Source organism: Oncorhynchus mykiss, chromosome 2 (assembly GCF_013265735.2).
Source record: "Oncorhynchus mykiss isolate Arlee chromosome 2, USDA_OmykA_1.1, whole genome shotgun sequence".
Lineage (NCBI taxonomy): Eukaryota > Metazoa > Chordata > Actinopteri > Salmoniformes > Salmonidae > Oncorhynchus > Oncorhynchus mykiss.
The window spans coordinates 7,357,775-7,377,552 of NC_048566.1; the positions used below are offsets into that span (position 1 = coordinate 7,357,775).

General features: G+C 41.1%; 2 protein-coding genes across 3 annotated transcripts; both read left to right on the top strand.

Moving 5' to 3' along the window:
• The first annotated feature begins 1,130 nt into the window (after positions 1-1,130).
• On the top strand, positions 1,131-11,374 carry cbx3b (chromobox homolog 3b). 2 transcript variants are annotated; one of them, XM_036936698.1, is made up of 5 exons: positions 1,131-1,343; positions 1,818-2,017; positions 2,272-2,443; positions 6,139-6,278; positions 9,359-11,374. In XM_036936698.1, exons 2-5 carry the CDS (start codon positions 1,824-1,826, stop codon positions 9,477-9,479), a joined length of 627 nt encoding a protein of 208 aa, XP_036792593.1. In that variant the 5' UTR covers positions 1,131-1,343; positions 1,818-1,823; the 3' UTR covers positions 9,480-11,374. The 2 variants fall into 2 exon arrangements, with proteins under 2 accessions (XP_036792593.1, XP_036792591.1); XM_036936696.1 differs by having other exon boundaries at positions 1,132-1,343; positions 6,136-6,278.
• A 194-nt stretch (positions 11,375-11,568) lies between these two features.
• Positions 11,569-19,321, top strand: snx10b (sorting nexin 10b). Its single transcript, XM_036936694.1, has 6 exons — positions 11,569-14,221; positions 16,434-16,517; positions 16,709-16,809; positions 17,314-17,415; positions 17,697-17,915; positions 18,393-19,321. Exons 1-6 carry the CDS (start codon positions 14,189-14,191, stop codon positions 19,174-19,176), a joined length of 1,323 nt encoding a protein of 440 aa, XP_036792589.1. The 5' UTR covers positions 11,569-14,188; the 3' UTR covers positions 19,177-19,321.
• Positions 19,322-19,778: the final 457 nt, after the last annotated feature.

Sequence of the window (19,778 nt, forward strand, 5' to 3'; positions counted from 1 at the left end):
TTAACTTGCTCTAGCTCTAGCCTACCACGCCACACCTTACTGCATCCAACTTTTGACCTTCATATTGAGCCATGGGCTGGAGTTTTGTACAAGTTTTGTGTGATTTCTACTGCTAACATTATAGCAGTCATTGCCTGTATTCTTGTTCTATTAATGTGAAATATAATGCCATATTTCCCTTGATTTGGAAGAATATGAAAATGATAAATAACTTACAGATCTTAGAACAGTCACTTTATCAGTATTAAAATGTTAACGACCTGTTCCTGTTTTGTTGTCATTTTATCATTTGCTAAGAAAATACTAAGCTTCAAAATCCCCTCTTGAAAAAATTGTATTTTGTAGTCATTAACTACTATCCTGGACAAACGTATTCATTTGTATTTTCACGAAACTATATTTTATCATATCCTTTGTTTGAGCATAATACCATACATTTGACCTTTGGGAATGACCTATGGGGAGTTTCTCAGAAGACCATATAACTGCAGGGAATATACAATGAGTATGGACTCCCATTTAAAGAATTTGAAAAGTCCAGAACTCTAATTCTGCACTAGGCAGGACTCGAAACACAATGATATTGTTCAGGAGCTTTACATAGAGGAAACGACACCAACAGATAAGGGATCTAATTCTGCATGAAACAGGACTCGAAACATCATACTAGTATTTTCAACCTTTTCCTGGTTAGCGCTCCCAGTCTCTGGCAAGGTGTTCCACAACGCTTGACTATGTGGCGTTACAACACACCACGTTATGTTTCAGAACTCCTTAGGATGAATTTTTCAGTAGGCTACACCTTAAATCTGTCTCATAACCCCTTACACACATGTATTTCAAACCTCAAGCAAAGTTAAGGTTTCGTCTCCTTAACGATGGTGGCAGCTCAGTTCCCATTAGTTTTAGTGTTACAAAACACTTTATTTTAACAGCGTATGCAACTTCTCTCCCCGGTGCCCGTCGGCTATCGACAATCATCATTATAGCCGAGTGTATAGCCAAACCTACTATAAAATGACACCGCAGTAAACCCAGGCGAATTCCCACTGTAGACAGAGCAGACAAGCGGATCGGTCTGTGATTGGCGGATGTCCCATTGTCTCCTCCCGGTTTTACTGACTTGACCTCTTCCCTTGGCAACCACTTCCTCCGAGCTCCCAACCCGGCCATCTTTATTTAACTCATTCATGAAAAGTTTTTGTAAGACACTGGAACATTGTTGCATTTGGCTACGCATCTAACGAACCACGGGACACATTGATATTATTTTTGTATCCGCGTGCTCCAGCGTGTGCTACATCGTAGCGTATTTCTGTCACAGCCAAAGTTGGACTGAAAGCGTACGTGTTTATTAGTAATATCTATGTAGCCAAGAATACGTTTTCGTTAATCAATCATCAGCCTCTAGTAATTTCACCAGCGAGTCTGCAGTAAACATAGTTATTTGTGAATATGAATAGATGTGTAGCCGACAGTAGATGTGTACAGAACGCGCGATTACAATGTTTCGTAGAACGGCGATGCGCTAGTCTATCCGTCTATGTCCCCTTGACCCGAGGCTGCTAGACGTTACAATGTAACCACATGATGATGATGATGATGATAATGACGACGATATTCTGTCTGGACCTCGAGATTGTGCTCGCGTTACATTGTAATAACGTTGCGTGAAAGATTTGACATAATATTTATGATGAGGAGTGAATACAGCCATAGCCTCTTCACAAATACACAATTAAATAGGCTACTACATTTTTCTGAATTAAAGTTTTTCTGAATTACACTTAACTTGAAGTATATATTTCCCTCTGCAGGTTAGAATGAGAAAAAAGCAGAATGTGAAACAGAGAAAGGCAGAAACAATAATAACACCAACACCATTAACAACAACAACGCTATCAACAACAACAACAGCAGCAGCAGTCGTCCAGGAGTTTGTGGTTGAGAAGATCATCCACCGAAGGGTCTTCAATGGAAGAGTAGAGTACTATCTGAAGTGGAAAGGATTCACCGAGTAAGGAGAGCATTTCAACACAGTTGGATAGACCATTGTGCCTCCCAAATGGCACCATATTCCCTAAAGCATTACTCTTAAACATAATTACACACTAGTGCACTATATAAGGAATAGGAGGCCATTTGGGACATATACAGTAGTATCCTAAACTAGTTAAAAATAGTTGTGTCTATGAATTCCATTAATGTCTTCAGTGGCTAATATAAAATGCTAGCTGTACATAGACACACTCACACTGTTTCTGCTTCTAGTGCTGACAACACCTGGGAACCAGAGGACAACTTGGTCTGTCCTGAACTGATAGAAGAGTTCCTGAGAAACCTCTGTTTGTCTGGAGAGAATCAGGTTGAGGAAGAGAACCTACGGCCGGTGGAACCGGAGCTCGTCCCCAAAGAGGAACTGGCAGAACAGGAGACTGAGATTGTGAGTGGCTGAGATCTGGGATGACAGAGTGGCTGAGATCTGGGATGACAGAGTGACTGAGATCTGGGATGACAGAGTGACTGAGATCTGGGATGACAGAGTGTTTATTAATGTCAGTAGGAGACTGGTCTGTAGATCAGTGTGTTTATTAATGTCAGTAGAAGACTGGTCTGTAGATCAGTGTGTTTATTAATGTCAGTAGAAGACTGGTCTGTAGATCAGTGTGTTTATTAATGTCAGTAGGAGACTGGTCTGTAGATCAGTGTGTTTATTAATGTCAGTAGAAGACTGGTCTGTAGATCAGTGTTATTAATGTCAGTAGAAGACTGGTCTGTAGATCAGTGTGATTATTCATTTCAGTAGAAGACTGGTCTGTAGATCAGTGTGTTTATTAATGTCAGTAGAAGACTGGTCTGTAGATCATTGTGTTTATTAATGTCAGTAGAAGACTGGTCTGTAGATCAGTGTGATTATTAATGTCAGTAGAAGACTGGTCTGTAGATCAGTGTGTTTATTAATGTCAGTAGAAGACTGGTCTGTAGATCAGTGTGTTTATTAATGTCAGTAGAAGACTGGTCTGTAGATCAGTGTTATTAATGTCAGTAGAAGACTGGTCTGTAGATCAGTGTGTTTGTTAATGTCAGTAGAAGACTGGTCTGTAGATCAGTGTTATTAATGTCAGTAGAAGACTGGTCTGTAGATCAGTGTTATTAATGTCAGTAGGAGACTGGTCTGTAGATCAGTGTGTTTATTAATGTCAGTAGAAGACTGGTCTGTAGATCAGTGTGTTTATTAATGTCAGTAGAAGACTGGTCTGTAGATCAGTGTGTTTATTAATGTCAGTAGGAGACTGGTCTGTAGATCAGTGTGTTTATTAATGTCAGTAGAAGACTGGTCTGTAGATCAGTGTGTTTATTAATGTCAGTAGAAGACTGGTCTGTAGATCAGTGTGTTTATTAATGTCAGTAGGAGACTGGTCTGTAGATCAGTGTGTTTATTAATGTCAGTAGAAGACTGGTCTGTAGATCAGTGTGTTTATTAATGTCAGTAGAAGACTGGTCTGTAGATCAGTGTGTTTATTAATGTCAGTAGAAGACTGGTCTGTAGATCAGTGTGTTTATTAATGTCAGTAGAAGACTGGTCTGTAGATCAGTGTTATTAATGTCAGTAGAAGACTGGTCTGTAGATCAGTGTGTTTATTAATGTCAGTAGGAGACTGGTCTGTAGATCAGTGTGTTTATTAATGTCAGTAGAAGACTGGTCTGTAGATCAGTGTGTTTATTAATGTCAGTAGAAGACTGGTCTGTAGATCAGTGTGTTTATTAATGTCAGTAGAAGACTGGTCTGAAGATCAGTGTGTTTATTAATGTCAGTAGGAGACTGGTCTGTAGATCAGTGTGTTTATTAATGTCAGTAGAAGACTGGTCTGAAGATCAGTGTGTTTATTAATGTCAGTAGAAGACTGGTCTGTAGATCAGTGTGTTTATTAATGTCAGTAGAAGACTGGTCTGTAGATCAGTGTGTTTATTAATGTCAGTAGGAGACTGGTCTGTAGATCAGTGTGTTTATTAATGTCAGTAGAAGACTGGTCTGTAGATCAGTGTGTTTATTAATGTCAGTAGGAGACTGGTCTGTAGATCAGTGTGTTTATTAATGTCAGTAGAAGACTGGTCTGTAGATCAGTGTGTTTATTAATGTCAGTAGAAGACTGGTCTGTAGATCAGTGTGTTTATTAATGTCAGTAGAAGACTGGTCTGTAGATCAGTGTGTTTATTAATGTCAGTAGAAGACTGGTCTGTAGATCAGTGTGTTTATTAATGTCAGTAGAAGACTGGTCTGTAGATCAGTGTGTTTATTAATGTCAGTAGAAGACTGGTCTGTAGATCAGTGTGTTTATTAATGTCAGTAGAAGACTGGTCTGTAGATCAGTGTGTTTATTAATGTCAGTAGAAGACTGGTCTGTAGATCAGTGTGTTTATTAATGTCAGTAGAAGACTGGTCTGTAGATCAGTGTGTTTATTAATGTCAGTAGGAGACTGGTCTGTAGATCAGTGTGTTTATTAATGTCAGTAGGAGACTGGTCTGTAGATCAGTGTGTTTATTAATGTCAGTAGAAGACTGGTCTGTAGATCAGTGTGTTTATTAATGTCAGTAGAAGACTGGTCTGTAGATCAGTGTGTTTATTAATGTCAGTAGGAGACTGGTCTGAAGATCAGTGTGTTTATTAATGTCAGTAGAAGACTGGTCTGTAGATCAGTGTGTTTATTAATGTCAGTAGAAGACTGGTCTGTAGATCAGTGTGTTTATTAATGTCAGTAGAAGACTGGTCTGTAGATCAGTGTTTATTAATGTCAGTAGAAGACTGGTCTGTAGATCAGTGTGTTTATTCATGTCAGTAGAAGACTGGTCTGTAGATCAGTGTGTTTATTAATGTCAGTAGAAGACTGGTCTGTAGATCAGTGTTTATTAATGTCAGTAGAAGACTGGTCTGTAGATCAGTGTGTTTATTAATGTCAGTAGAAGACTGGTCTGTAGATCAGTGTGTTTATTAATGTCAGTAGAAGACTGGTCTGTAGATCAGTGTGTGTATGTAGGTGTATTACTATATGATCATGGAATAGAGTTAGAATACCGGTACCCAAAAATACATATTTGTTATATTATGATAAAAGCTCCAGAGTGATGTGGAAAAGTTACCTCAGCAGACTGATATAGGAATAGAACCAGGAAGGAGGCATTCTAATTCCAGAATGATATCCAGACATTCTGTTCCAGATATACACATGTTTCATTGTTCCCTTGGAGTCAATGTTTCCACTTTCCACACCTGGCACTGAGCTTCCACATAGTACTATAGAGTGATTAAAAAACCATTTGACTAAATTACAATCAAAATGTCTATAAACCTGTTCAGCATGTGCAGTGTCGCTTATCTCTATTTAATATTGAGACGGGGAGAGAGTCGTTGTCTTAGATGATTATAACGCTCCTGTAACTCATCACAACAGGAGATCACTCTGACAGGTCTGTTGTGTTATAACGCTCCTCTAACTCATCACAACAGGAGATCACTCTTGACAGGTCTGTTGTGTTATAACGCTCCTCTAACTCATCACAACAGTAGATCTCTCTGACAGGTCTGTTGTGTTATAACGCTCCTCTAACTCATCACAACAGGAGATCTCTCTGACAGGTCTGTTGTGTTATAACGCTCCTCTTACTCATCACAACAGGAGATCACTCTGACAGGTCTGTTGCGTTATAACGCTCCTCTAACTCATCACAACAGGAGATCTCTCTGACAGGTCTGTTGTGTTATAACGCTCCTCTTACTCATCACAACAGGAGATCACTCTGACAGGTCTGTTGTGTTATAACGCTCCTCTAACTCATCACAACAGGAGATCACTCTGACAGGTCTGTTGTGTTATAACGCTCCTCTAACTTATCACAACAGGAGATCCCTCTGACAGGTCTGTTGTGTTATAACACTCCTCTAACAATACAACAGGTGTTGACATAACAGAATAAAATAACAATAACGAGGCTATATACAGGGGGGTACCGGTACAGAGTCAATGTGGAGGCTAAATACAGGGGGTACCGGTACCGAGTCAATGTGGAGGCTATATACAGGGGGGTACCGGTACTGAGTCAATCCCCCTGACAGCTGTGTTGTGTTGTCCTCCCAGCAGGTGTACAGCGAGCAGAGACATAATGACCTCCAGGAACCTGCTGACCAGGATTCTCCTACTGCCCTCACGTGCCCCCTGGAACCTGAACGCATCATCGGCTCCACAGAAAGACACGGAGAACTCATGTTCCTCATCAAATGGTAGAGTTAACCACTTCCATACTGCCACAACAAACTGCAACAAACACCAACTAACACCAACATTCAGATTGTCACACAACTGGTTCCTCTTGTCTTCCTGACTGTATGCCAGGCAGCAACAGACTAGTGTAGGCTACATTCCTCAAACATACTAGTCATTTCTGGGAAAGACTTTTGATTGTGCAACAGCACCAGAGTAGTTATAATGATGTGCTCTGACAAACAGAACGAACAGCACCAGAGTAGTTATAATGATGTGCTCTGACAAACAGAACGAACAGCACCAGAGTAGTTATAATGATGTGCTCTGACAAACAGAAAGAACAGCACCAGAGTAGGTATAATGATGTGCTCTGACAAACAGAAAGAACAGCACCAGAGTAGTTATAATGATGTGCTCTGACAAACAGAAAGAACAGCACCAGAGTAGTTATAATGATGTGCTCTGACAAACAGAACGAACAGCACCAGAGTAGTTATAATGATGTGCTCTGACAAACAGAAAGAACAGCACCAGAGTAGTTATAATGATGTGCTCTGACAAACAGAATGAACAGCACCAGAGTAGTTATAATGATGTGCTCTGACAAACAGAACGAACAGCACCAGAGTAGGTATAATGATGTGCTCTGACAAACAGAAAGAACAGCACCAGAGTAGTTATAATGATGTGCTCTGACAAACAGAAAGAACAGCACCAGAGTAGTTATAATGATGTGCTCTGACAAACAGAACGAACAGCACCAGAGTAGTTATAATGATGTGCTCTGACAAACAGAAAGAACAGCACCAGAGTAGTTATAATGATGTGCTCTGACAAACAGAAAGAACAGCACCAGAGTAGTTATAATGATGTGCTCTGACAAACAGAAAGAACAGCACCAGAGTAGTTATAATGATGTGCTCTGACAAACAGAAAGAACAGCACCAGTGTAGTTATAATGATGTGCTCTGACAAACAGAAAGAACAGCACCAGAGTAGTTATAATGATGTGCTCTGACAAACAGAACGAACAGCACCAGAGTAGTTATAATGATGTGCTCTGACAAACAGAAAGAACAGCACCAGAGTAGTTATAATGATGTGCTCTGACAAACAGAAAGAACAGCACCAGAGTAGTTATAATGATGTGCTCTGACAAACAGAACGAACAGCACCAGAGTAGGTATAATGATGTGCTCTGACAAACAGAACGAACAGCACCAGAGTAGGTATAATGATGTGCTCTGACAAACAGAAAGAACAGCACCAGAGTAGGTATAATGATTTTGCTCTGACAAACAGAAAGAACAGCACCAGAGTAGTTATAATGATGTGCTCTGACAAACAGAAAGAACAGCACCAGAGTAGTTATAATGATGTGCTCTGACAAACAGAAAGAACAGCACCAGAGTAGTTATAATGATGTGCTCTGACAAACAGAAAGAACAGCACCAGAGTAGTTATAATGATGTGCTCTGACAAACAGAACGAACAGCACCAGAGTAGGTATAATGATGTGCTCTGACAAACAGAAAGAACAGCACCAGAGTAGTTATAATGATGTGCTCTGACAAACAGAACTAACAGTACCAGAGTAGTTATAATGATGTGCTCTGACAAACACAAAGAACAGCACCAGAGTAGTTATAATGATGTGCTCTGACAAACAGAACGAACAGCACCAGAGTAGTTATAATGATGTTCTCTGACAAACAGAACTAACAGCACCAGAGTAGTTATAATGATGTGCTCTGACAAACAGAACGAACAGCACCAGAGTAGTTATAATGATGTGCTCTGACAAACAGAAAGAACAGCACCAGAGTAGTTATAATGATGTGCTCTGACAAACAGAAAGAACAGCACCAGAGTAGTTATAATGATGTGCTCTGACAAACAGAAACAACAGCACCAGAGTAGTTATAATGATGTGCTCTGACAAACAGAAAGAACAGCACCAGAGTAGGTATAATGATGTGCTCTGACAAACAGAAAGAACAGCACCAGAGTAGGTATAATGATGTGCTCTGACAAACAGAAAGAACAGCACCAGAGTAGTTATAATGATGTGCTCTGACAAACAGAAAGAACAGCACCAGAGTAGTTATAATGATGTGCTCTGACAAACAGAAAGAACAGCACCAGAGTAGTTATAATGATGTGCTCTGACAAACAGAACGAACAGCACCAGAGTAGTTATAATGATGTGCTCTGACAAACAGAAAGAACAGCACCAGAGTAGTTATAATGATGTGCTCTGACAAACAGAAAGAACAGCACCAGAGTAGTTATAATGATGTGCTCTGACAAACAGAAAGAACAGCACCAGAGTAGTTATAATGATGTGCTCTGACAAACAGAAAGAACAGCACCAGAGTAGTTATAATGATGTGCTCTGACAAACAGAACGAACAGCACCAGAGTAGTTATAATGATGTGCTCTGACAAACAGAAAGAACAGCACCAGAGTAGGTATAATGATGTGCTCTGACAAACAGAAAGAACAGCACCAGAGTAGTTATAATGATGTGCTCTGACAAACAGAACGAACAGCACCAGAGTAGGTATAATGATGTGCTCTGACAAACAGAACGAACAGCACCAGAGTAGGTATAATGATGTGCTCTGACAAACAGAAAGAACAGCACCAGAGTAGGTATAATGATTTTGCTCTGACAAACAGAAAGAACAGCACCAGAGTAGTTATAATGATGTGCTCTGAAAAACAGAAAGAACAGCACCAGAGTAGTTATAATGATGTGCTCTGACAAACAGAAAGAACAGCACCAGAGTAGTTATAATGATGTGCTCTGACAAACAGAAAGAACAGCACCAGAGTAGTTATAATGATGTGCTCTGACAAACAGAACGAACAGCACCAGAGTAGTTATAATGATGTGCTCTGACAAACAGAACGAACAGCACCAGAGTAGTTATAATGATGTGCTCTGACAAACAGAAAGAAGTGGACATTTCCCCCCCTCCACGTTGTCCCCCTCTCTCTTTACGTGTGTACAGATATTATCTATGTAATAATATGTCATAGAGACGGTATAATGATTCTAATAATGACTTGTATCCCTGTGTGTCTGTACAGGAAGAACCGTGACGAGGTGGCCCTGCTGTCAGCCAGGGAGGCCAGCGCCAGGTATCCTGAGGTGGTTGTAGCCTTCTACGAGGACAAACTCACCTGGCACTCTGGGGACGAGGACCAGTAAAGGATGTGTGTGTGTGTGTGTCGTAGAGTGTGTGTGTGCATGTCAGTACACAAGTAGGTATGTGAACTGACAAGCATCTGTAGGCATCTCATAGGTTAATTTCTCCTCCAGAGAACCAAGGTCCTCCTTGAGCTGACATTAAAAGCACAGTGTGTGAAACGATGTCCTGCTGCAGGTAGATTGAGTCATCGTGGCAGGTGTAAAAGCCCTCTACGGGGTCTTCCTGCTTCCTGTGGTGCTGGGTGAGGTCACAATGCCTTTGGGGTGTAGTGCAGCGTGTGGTGGAGTTCAGAACCATTCATAGAGACGTCTATCTCTCTCTGTGGCCCTGATTGAGTTGAAACTAATGAAATGAAGGCAGACAGCCTGTTCACACTGATGAATTCTCCCCCCAGTCTATTGGACAACCTTTCAACCCGAAGCTCTTTGTCAAAGCCTGACGAAGGGCGCGAGTATCTCTCTGGATAACATGCCTTTGTTTTTTGGGATCCAGCACTTAAAAGTGACTGGATGTGCGTACACTACGTTTGAAGAGTTGAAACTAACCCTTAGCATTCCTTTCCCAGTGTCTTCATGTACTGCAGCAGACGGAATCACTGTGGACACTGTGTTCTGTTTGACTACTGATACTGTGGTCGTAGAACCCCATGTGATTGTATTGGAGTTTCGTACTAGATTTAGTTTCTTGTATCTTCTGCCTCCGGGGCACCTTGGCCACAAGGCTCTCCCTCCGGCTCTTCCACTGTGAGATGTCTGTTGTTTTATTAGGTAGGATACTTATCTTGTGTAGTAATGGGTTCACTGTGAGATGACTGTTGTTTTATTAGGTATAGTAATATTGTATAGTAATGGGTTCACTGTGAGATGTCTGTGGTTTTATTAGGTATAGTAATATTGTATAGTAATGGGTTCACTGTGAGATGTCTGTGGTTTTATTAGGTATAGTAATATTGTATAGTAATTGGTTCACTGTGCATTACACTCAATAGATAACTACTGGCCACCTAATATGATATCTGCACTTTTTACTTTTTGCCACAATCCTTGATATTGTACTTTTTGTGTGTGTGTGTGTGTGTGTGTGCGATTCAAAGTTGATAAATGTGTTACATTTAGTTTACTGACAAATGTAGAAAAGTGTTGAATGATAGTAGACTGACGGTATGCTGTTTAATATAGAGCATGATAGTAGACGGTATACTGTTTAATGTAGAACATGATAGTAGACGGTATACTGTTTAATGTAGAACATGATAGTAGACGGTATACTGTTTAATGTAGAACATGATAGTAGACGGTATACTGTTTAATGTAGAACATGATAGTAGACGGTATACTGTTTAATGTAGAACATGATAGTAGATGGTATACTGTTTAATGTAGAACATGATAGTAGACGGTATACTGTTTAATGTAGAACATGATAGTAGACGGTATACTGTTTAATGTAGAACATGATAGTAGACGGTATACTGTTTAATGTAGAACATGATAGTAGATGGTATACTGTTTAATGTAGAACATGATAGTAGACGGTATACTGTTTAATGTAGAACATGATAGTAGACGGTATACTGTTTAATGTAGAACATGATAGTAGATGGTATGCTGTTTAATATAGAGCATGATAGTAGACGGTATACTGTTTAATGTAGAACATGATAGTAGACGGTATACTGTTTAATGTAGAACATGATAGTAGACGGTATACTGTTTAATGTAGAACATGATAGTAGACGGTATACTGTTTAATGTAGAACATGATAGTAGATGGTATACTGTTTAATGTAGAACATGATAGTAGACGGTATACTGTTTAATGTAGAACATGATAGTAGACGGTATACTGTTTAATGTAGAACATGATAGTAGACGGTATACTGTTTAATGTAGAACATGATAGTAGACGGTATACTGTTTAATGTAGAACATGATAGTAGACGGTATACTGTTTAATATAGAGCATGATAGTAGACGGTATACTGTTTAATGTAGAACATGATAGTAGACGGTATACTGTTTAATGTAGAACATGATAGTAGACGGTGGTATACTGTTTGATGTAGAACATGATAGTAGACGGTATACTGTTTAATGTAGAACATGATAGTAGACGGTATACTGTTTAATGTAGAACATGATAGTAGACGGTGGTATACTGTTTAATGTAGAACATGATAGTAGATGGTATACTGTTTAATGTAGAACATGATAGTAGACGGTATACTGTTTAATGTAGAACATGATAGTAGACGGTATACTGTTTAATATAGAACATGATAGTAGACGGTATACTGTTTAATGTAGAACATGATAGTAGACGGTATACTGTTTAATGTAGAACATGATAGTAGACGGTATACTGTTTAATGTAGAACATGATAGTAGATGGTATACTGTTTAATGTAGAACATGATAGTAGACGGTATACTGTTTAATGTAGAACATGATAGTAGACGGTATACTGTTTAATGTAGAACATGATAGTAGACGGTATACTGTTTAATGTAGAACATGATAGTAGATGGTATACTGTTTAATGTAGAACATGATAGTAGACGGTATACTGTTTAATGTAGAACATGATAGTAGACGGTATACTGTTTAATGTAGAACATGATAGTAGATGGTATGCTGTTTAATATAGAGCATGATAGTAGACGGTATACTGTTTAATGTAGAACATGATAGTAGACGGTATACTGTTTAATGTAGAACATGATAGTAGACGGTATACTGTTTAATGTAGAACATGATAGTAGACGGTATACTGTTTAATGTAGAACATGATAGTAGATGGTATACTGTTTAATGTAGAACATGATAGTAGACGGTATACTGTTTAATGTAGAACATGATAGTAGACGGTATACTGTTTAATGTAGAACATGATAGTAGACGGTATACTGTTTAATGTAGAACATGATAGTAGACGGTATACTGTTTAATGTAGAACATGATAGTAGACGGTATACTGTTTAATATAGAGCATGATAGTAGACGGTATACTGTTTAATGTAGAACATGATAGTAGACGGTATACTGTTTAATGTAGAACATGATAGTAGACGGTGGTATACTGTTTGATGTAGAACATGATAGTAGACGGTATACTGTTTAATGTAGAACATGATAGTAGACGGTATACTGTTTAATGTAGAACATGATAGTAGACGGTGGTATACTGTTTAATGTAGAACATGATAGTAGATGGTATACTGTTTAATGTAGAACATGATAGTAGACGGTATACTGTTTAATGTAGAACATGATAGTAGACGGTATACTGTTTAATATAGAACATGATAGTAGACGGTATACTGTTTAATGTAGAACATGATAGTAGACGGTATACTGTTTAATGTAGAACACAGCCAGGGGTTCTATTAGTGACCATGAGGATTTGATGAGTTACTCTGATCAAAATGTGACGTCACATATGAAAAAAGTATATCTGATGTGATTATGTTAATTTTACCCAGTCACTGATTGTTCTCAGCCACTGATTGTTCTCTTAACCAAATATTTATCCACCAACCTGTATTTGTTACTGATAAATCATTGTTTTGTTAAGGGGCCCAGAGTTATATATGTTCAGGACAAACTCCAGTCCCTACACAAAAATGACTGACACTGCATTCATTGTGCACCTCTCCCATGACTGGAATGTTTATGGGACAATGTCTGCATCCCAAACAGAACCCTACTTCCTTTGTAGTGCACTATATAGGGAATGGTCTGCCATTTGAGACTGCCATTCTGTTGAACCTTTTGTTCTGGGCTGCCTTTGAATAAGTTACTGTACCTGTTGACCTTTGATCTATGAAGTGTCTGTCTGTGAATAAAGGTAACTGTCACCCTGTGAGCCTTTAATGTCCTGTTTCTCAGATCATCCACATTAACACACACTCAATGACAACAAACACAAACAACGGAGTAAAACAATCACGTTCTGGGACAGTTGTACTAAGACTGCATTTATAAATGATATTCTTCAAGAGAAGAGAATATATCATTCAGTGAATGACCATTGTACAGCAGCAAATATAGCAGATTGTACCTTAACAAGATGGCACCTTATAAGCTACAGTAAGGCGTTGTTCAGTAGATTTGGTGACCAGAGAAAGACATACAGACATAGAGACATGACAGTTGTATTTGTACTATGTGGATACAAACCAACACACCTGTGACTTCCAGGTGTGCTCAAGTACTCTATGAAATGGGATTCAAACGAGGAAGCTCAGCAGAACGAGCATTGCAGTGTCACATAGAAACACACAGTGACGTTGCAAATGTGGTCCAGGTCAAGAGGCAGTGTTGGTTACTACACACTGTTTTACTAGACAACAGAGCAGCGGTTCTATCCTAGGGTTGTATAGGGTTCTATCGCGGTCATTGTTGTTACCATCTTGATCCTAGGGTTGTATAGTGTTTTATTAGGTACTTCCAGGTCAGACGGTCCAACAGACCAACAACAAATACAGACGGAACGTCTCCGTTACCTTATATGGTACACAATAACATGTTTTATATCAGAGATTTATGGAAGCAGCACAAGGTGTTCCTCAATCCTCTGTCCTGTGACTGTTTGGAAACCTTCAGACCTGTTTGTCCATAATAAAGAGGGATCAGCTGTTCTCTCAGAACATACCATTCATTCCCCAGTCCACCGTGGATTCGATCTGATCGGGATCTGAACTTGAAGAATGAGAGAAGGGATTGACAACCTTGTGTTCCAGGTACGACTGGAGTCTTTTATCAATCAATTCGATGGGAAGTCTATGTGTGTCTGAGATTTTAGATATCGTTTTCAGTGTATCGTGTAATAGTACTGTAGGTCATGTTGCCCAGTGAGGGTCGGTGTGGGGGTCTCTTCCTGGTTCAGTAGGTTGAACTAGCTGGACAGTACTGTTGGTAATGTAGCCCAGTGAGGGTCGCTGTGGGGGTCTCTTCCTGGTTCAGCAGGTTGAACTAGCTGGACAGTACTGTTGGTAATGTTGCCCAGTGAGGGTCGGTGTGGGGGTTTCTTCCTGGTTCAGCAGGTTGAACTAGCTGGACAGTACTGTTGGTAATGTTGCCCAGTGAGGGTCGGTGTGGGGTCTCTTCCTGGTTCAGTAGGTTGAACTAGCTGGACAGTACTGTTGGTAATGTAGCCCAGTGAGGGTCGGTGTGGGGTCTCTTCCTGGTTCAGCAGGTTGAACTAGCTGGACAGTACTGTTGGTAATGTTGCCCAGTGAGGGTCGGTGTGGGGGTCTCTTCCTGGTTCAGTAGGTTGAACTAGCTGGACAGTACTGTTGGTAATGTTGCCCAGTGAGGGTCGGTGTGGGGTCTCTTCCTGGTTCAGCAGGTTGAACTAGCTGGACAGTACTGTTGGTAATGTAGCCCAGTGAGGGTCGGTGTGGGGGTCTCTTCCTGGTTCAGCAGGTTGAACTAGCTGGACAGTACTGTTGGTAATGTAGCCCAGTGAGGGTCGGTGTGGGGGTCTCTTCCTGGTTCAGCAGGTTGAACTAGCTGGACAGTACTGTTGGTAATGTAGCCCAGTGAGGGTCGGTGTGGGGTCTCTTCCTGGTTCAGCAGGTTGAACTAGCTGGACAGTACTGTTGGTAATGTTGCCCAGTGAGGGTCGGTGTGGGGTCTCTTCCTGGTTCAGCAGGTTGAACTAGCTGGACAGTACTGTTGGTAATGTTGCCCAGTGAGGGTCGGTGTGGGGGTCTCTTCCTGGTTCAGCAGGTTGAACTAGCTGGACAGTACTGTTGGTAATGTTGCCCAGTGAGGGTCGGTGTGGGGGTCTCTTCCTGGTTCAGCAGGTTGAACTAGCTGGACAGTACTGTTGGTAATGTTGCCCAGTGAGGGTCGGTGTGGGGTCTCTTCCTGGTTCAGCAGGTTGAACTAGCTGGACAGTACTGTTGGTAATGTTGCCCAGTGAGGGTCGGTGTGGGGTCTCTTCCTGGTTCAGCAGGTTGAACTAGCTGGACAGTACTGTTGGTAATGTAGCCCAGTGAGGGTCGGTGTGGGGGTCTCTTCCTGGTTCAGCAGGTTGAACTAGTTGGACAGTACTGTTGGTAATGTAGCCCAGTGAGGGTCGGTGTGGGGTCTCTTCCTGGTTCAGCAGGTTGAACTAGCTGGACAGTACTGTTGGTAATGTAGCCCAGTGAGGGTCGGTGTGGGGGTCTCTTCCTGGTTCAGCAGGTTGAACTAGCTGGACAGTACTGTTGGTAATGTAGCCCAGTGAGGGTCGGTGTGGGGGTCTCTTCCTGGTTCAGCAGGTTGAACTAGTTGGACAGTACTGTTGGTAATGTAGCCCAGTGAGGGTCGGTGTGGGGGTCTCTTCCTGGTTCAGTAGGTTGAACTAGCTGGACAGTACTGTGGTTAGAAATCTACAGATCTAAAGATGTTTAACTCGTCTTGAAAACATGCTGTAAACGCCAAATCAGATGGTGTAAGAGAGAGAGAGATCAGAGCTACTTCTGCTTTCACTCTGCGGCATAGTAAAATAAACTGGACTAACCTGTAAAAGGCACAGGGTAAACAGATGTAGGATCTTAATTTGAGGCAGCTCCTGCAGAAACAGGAAATGTGATTTATTATGTGGATTATAAGGAATGGACAGTTTTGTAGGGTTGATACATTTTTACTTAGGGCAAATTAAGTCTGAAATTTCAAAGTGGAAATTACAAACCTTAGAAGCCTTTTTAAAACTAAAAAACAATACAGGTTTGCATTTCCTGCTGTGGAAGACAATGCTCAGCAACAAAAGAGTGATCAAATTAAGATCCTACATCTGTAGAGTTGGAGTGAGTCAATGATTGCACTTCCTGTATTTCTGTCCTGTAAAACTTCCATCTTTGCCTCAGACCGTACATTCTCACTTCTCATCCACAGTTTAGTTAAGTGTGGCTTAGTCTCTGTCCTTACCTCATCAGTCTCTCTCCTCTCCTCCCCATGGAGCAGTTTATCAGTGTCTGGGTTCGGGATCCTCGGATTCAGAAGAAGGACTTCTGGCATGCCCACATGGACTATGAAATCTGTATACATGTAAGTATGATGTCCTGAGACAATGGGGGGAAATGAAGGAGATGTGGCTGACGTGCAAACCAATATTTCATTTCCGAATTGGTTAAATTTAGGTTAAGGCTATGGTTAAGGTAAGGGTCTGTTTTAGTTTTCTCCACCGGTTCATACGGATGATGGAATATCAGTGTTAAACTGCTGCTGTCTCTCCTCAGACCAACAGTCTCTGCTTCACCAAGAAGATCTCCTGTGTGAGGAGAAGGTACCGTGACTTCGTATGGCTCCGGCAGAAACTGCAGGCTAACTCCCTACTCATGTGGGTATTCATAGGAGGATGGCATACTCTATATGTATAGCATATTGCCCTAAGATAGCTGGGGACACATTTAACAAATGTACACAAAGAAAGTAATTCCACATGTCTTGTGTCTCTGGCTAGTAGTTGTTAAAAAGGTGCCAATTATTTTATATTCTTTAAGAATCAATGACTATATATAATGAATTAAACAGTCCAAAAACATGGATGTCCCAATCCCAGATTGGCCCTTTAACTTTAAGAATCAATGACTATATATAATGAATTAAACAGTCCAAAAACATGGATGTCCCAATCCCAGATTGGCCCTTTAACTTTAAGAATCAATGACTATATATAATGAATTAAACAGTCCAAAAACATGGATGTCCCAATCCCAGATTGGCCCTTTAACTTTAAGAATCAATGACTGTATATAATGAATTAAACAGTCCATAAACATGGATGTCCCAATCCCAGATTGGCCCTTTAAGTGTGTTTTGATTTGACTGTGTCCATTTCCAGGGTCCAGCTGCCTGAACTACCACCTAAGAACCCTTTCTTTAACCTGAACAACGCCCAGCAGATCACAGAGAGGATGAAGGGCCTCCAGAAGTTCCTTCAACTGTGAGTGTCCTCCTAACAAACATTACAAATAATAACAAGAAAAACAGTTCTAAAAAAAATACTAGAAAAACAATGGTTATACTCAAAGGGTTAAAGGCCTACTAAACAGTTCTTACACGTATGCCTCCTCGTTGCTGCTCTAGGTTGTGCTTCCTCTGTTTTTCTGGCGGTGGTGAACAATAGACGCTGTAATAGGTTCTATGTTTAACCCATGTTAAACAAATCAACAGATCTATGAATATCCATTTGTATTTATGGGTTTCATTGGTCTTTCATGCCAGGACCCTGGAGAGTAATCTGCTTCTGTCAGACAGCTGTCTGCACCTCTTCCTGCAGTCGGAGCTGGGGGTGTCCCAGATAGAGGCCTGCGCCTCAGGTAGAACCCATTACTCTGTGTCCCAGGCCGTGCTGCGCTGCGGCTGCAAACTGCAACGCTTCCACTCCCAGGAGGACCTGTTAGAGACCAGCCGCAAGGAGTCCTGTGACTCCGACTCTGTTAGGTAGGTAGGCCTCACAAGCACACACACACACACACACACACACACACACACAAACATTAGACACACACACACACATGCACACACACACACACACACACACAAACATTAGACACACACACACACACACACACACACACACACACATTAGACACACACACACACATGCACACACACACACACACACACACGCACAATGTATGTAAAAGTCAAACCTAACAGAAAGGGTGATATTATATGATTACAGTTGAATTGGAATTATCTGTCCAGTGCAGTTGAATTGGAATTCTCTGTCCAATGCAGTTGAATTGGAATTCTCTGTCCAGTGCAGTTGAATTGGAATTCTCTGTCCAGGGCAGATGAATTGGAATTCTCTGTCCAGGGCAGATTAATTGGAATTCTCTGTCCAGTGCAGTTGAATTGGAATTCTCTGTCCAGTGCAGTTGAATTGAATTGTACAGAATGTGTCTCTTTTTTCAGTGGATTTGTAGAGCCGGCGCCCAGCAGTAAAGATGGAGCTGCTTCCTCACCCACAGAGACCCTAGATCTGTCTCTACGTGATAGGACCAGACCTAACCACAACCAGGAAGAGACCCTAGCTCTGTCTCTACCTGATAGGACCAGACCTAACCACAACCAGGAAGAGACCCTAGCTCTGTCTCTACCTGATAGGACCAGACCTAACCACAACCAGGAAGAGACCCTAGCTCTATCTCTACCTGATAGGACCAGACCTAACCACAACCAGGAAGAGACCCTAGCTCTGTCTCTACCTGATAGGACCAGACCTAACCCCAACCAGGAAGAGACCCTAGCTCTGTCTCTACCTGATAGGACCAGACCTAACCCCGACCAGGAAGAGACCCTAGCTCTGTCTCTACCTGATAGGACCAGACCTAACCCCGACCAGGAAGAGACCCTAGATCTGTCTCTACCTGATAGGACCAGACCTAACCCCGACCAGGAAGAGACCCTAGCTCTGTCTCTACCTGATAGGATCAGACCTAACCCCGACCAGGAAGAGACCCTAGCTCTGTCTCTACCTGATAGGACCAGACCTAACCCCAACCAGGAAGAGACCCTAGCTCTGTCTCTACCTGATAGGACCAGACCTAACCCCGACCAGGAAGAAGACACTCTCAGCATGTCTGTCTCTCCATGGGAACATCACATCCAACCAGGACATGGTAACTTACAATATTCTGCATCCCAAATGTCACCCGATAGTGCACTACTTTGGACCAGAGCCCTATGTAGGGAATAGGGTGCTATTTTGGACACTGTGTTTGCTCTCATTTCATCTTAAAATAATGTTCCCCTCCCACACAGCTATTAAAATAAGGCTTCCACACAGCTTTTAAAATAAGGCTTCCACACAGCTTTTAAAATAAGGCTCCCACACAGCTTTTTGTCATCCATTTCTCCAAACTACTGTCACCATAACTACCTTGTCTTTCTGCCATCAAAACTGATTTTTTACTTCTATTCTATTCCAGAGAAGATGATGAGGGAATATGTATTTATGTCTGAGTAGTTTTGTGAAATATTTGTCCAAAAATCTGAAATATGTAAATATTAGGATTCCTTCACTGTGAATAAAGTCAGTTCTAATGTTTTTTGTTGTTGTAACAATGTTCCTGATTGTGGTTACAAAGGAAGGGAATGTTATCGGTTTTAAAACACTTATCCTGTTCGTGTCAAGTGATGGAAACTACATTTTGGGTTTGATTAAACAGTTGGCCTACATCTGCCCAGTAGAGGGCAGTATTGTTCTATTCAACCATCCGCATCGCTACATTAATTGGTCACTTTCTACCACTTTATATGTCAAAATAATACTGGAAATGACATAGAACAATGAATCGG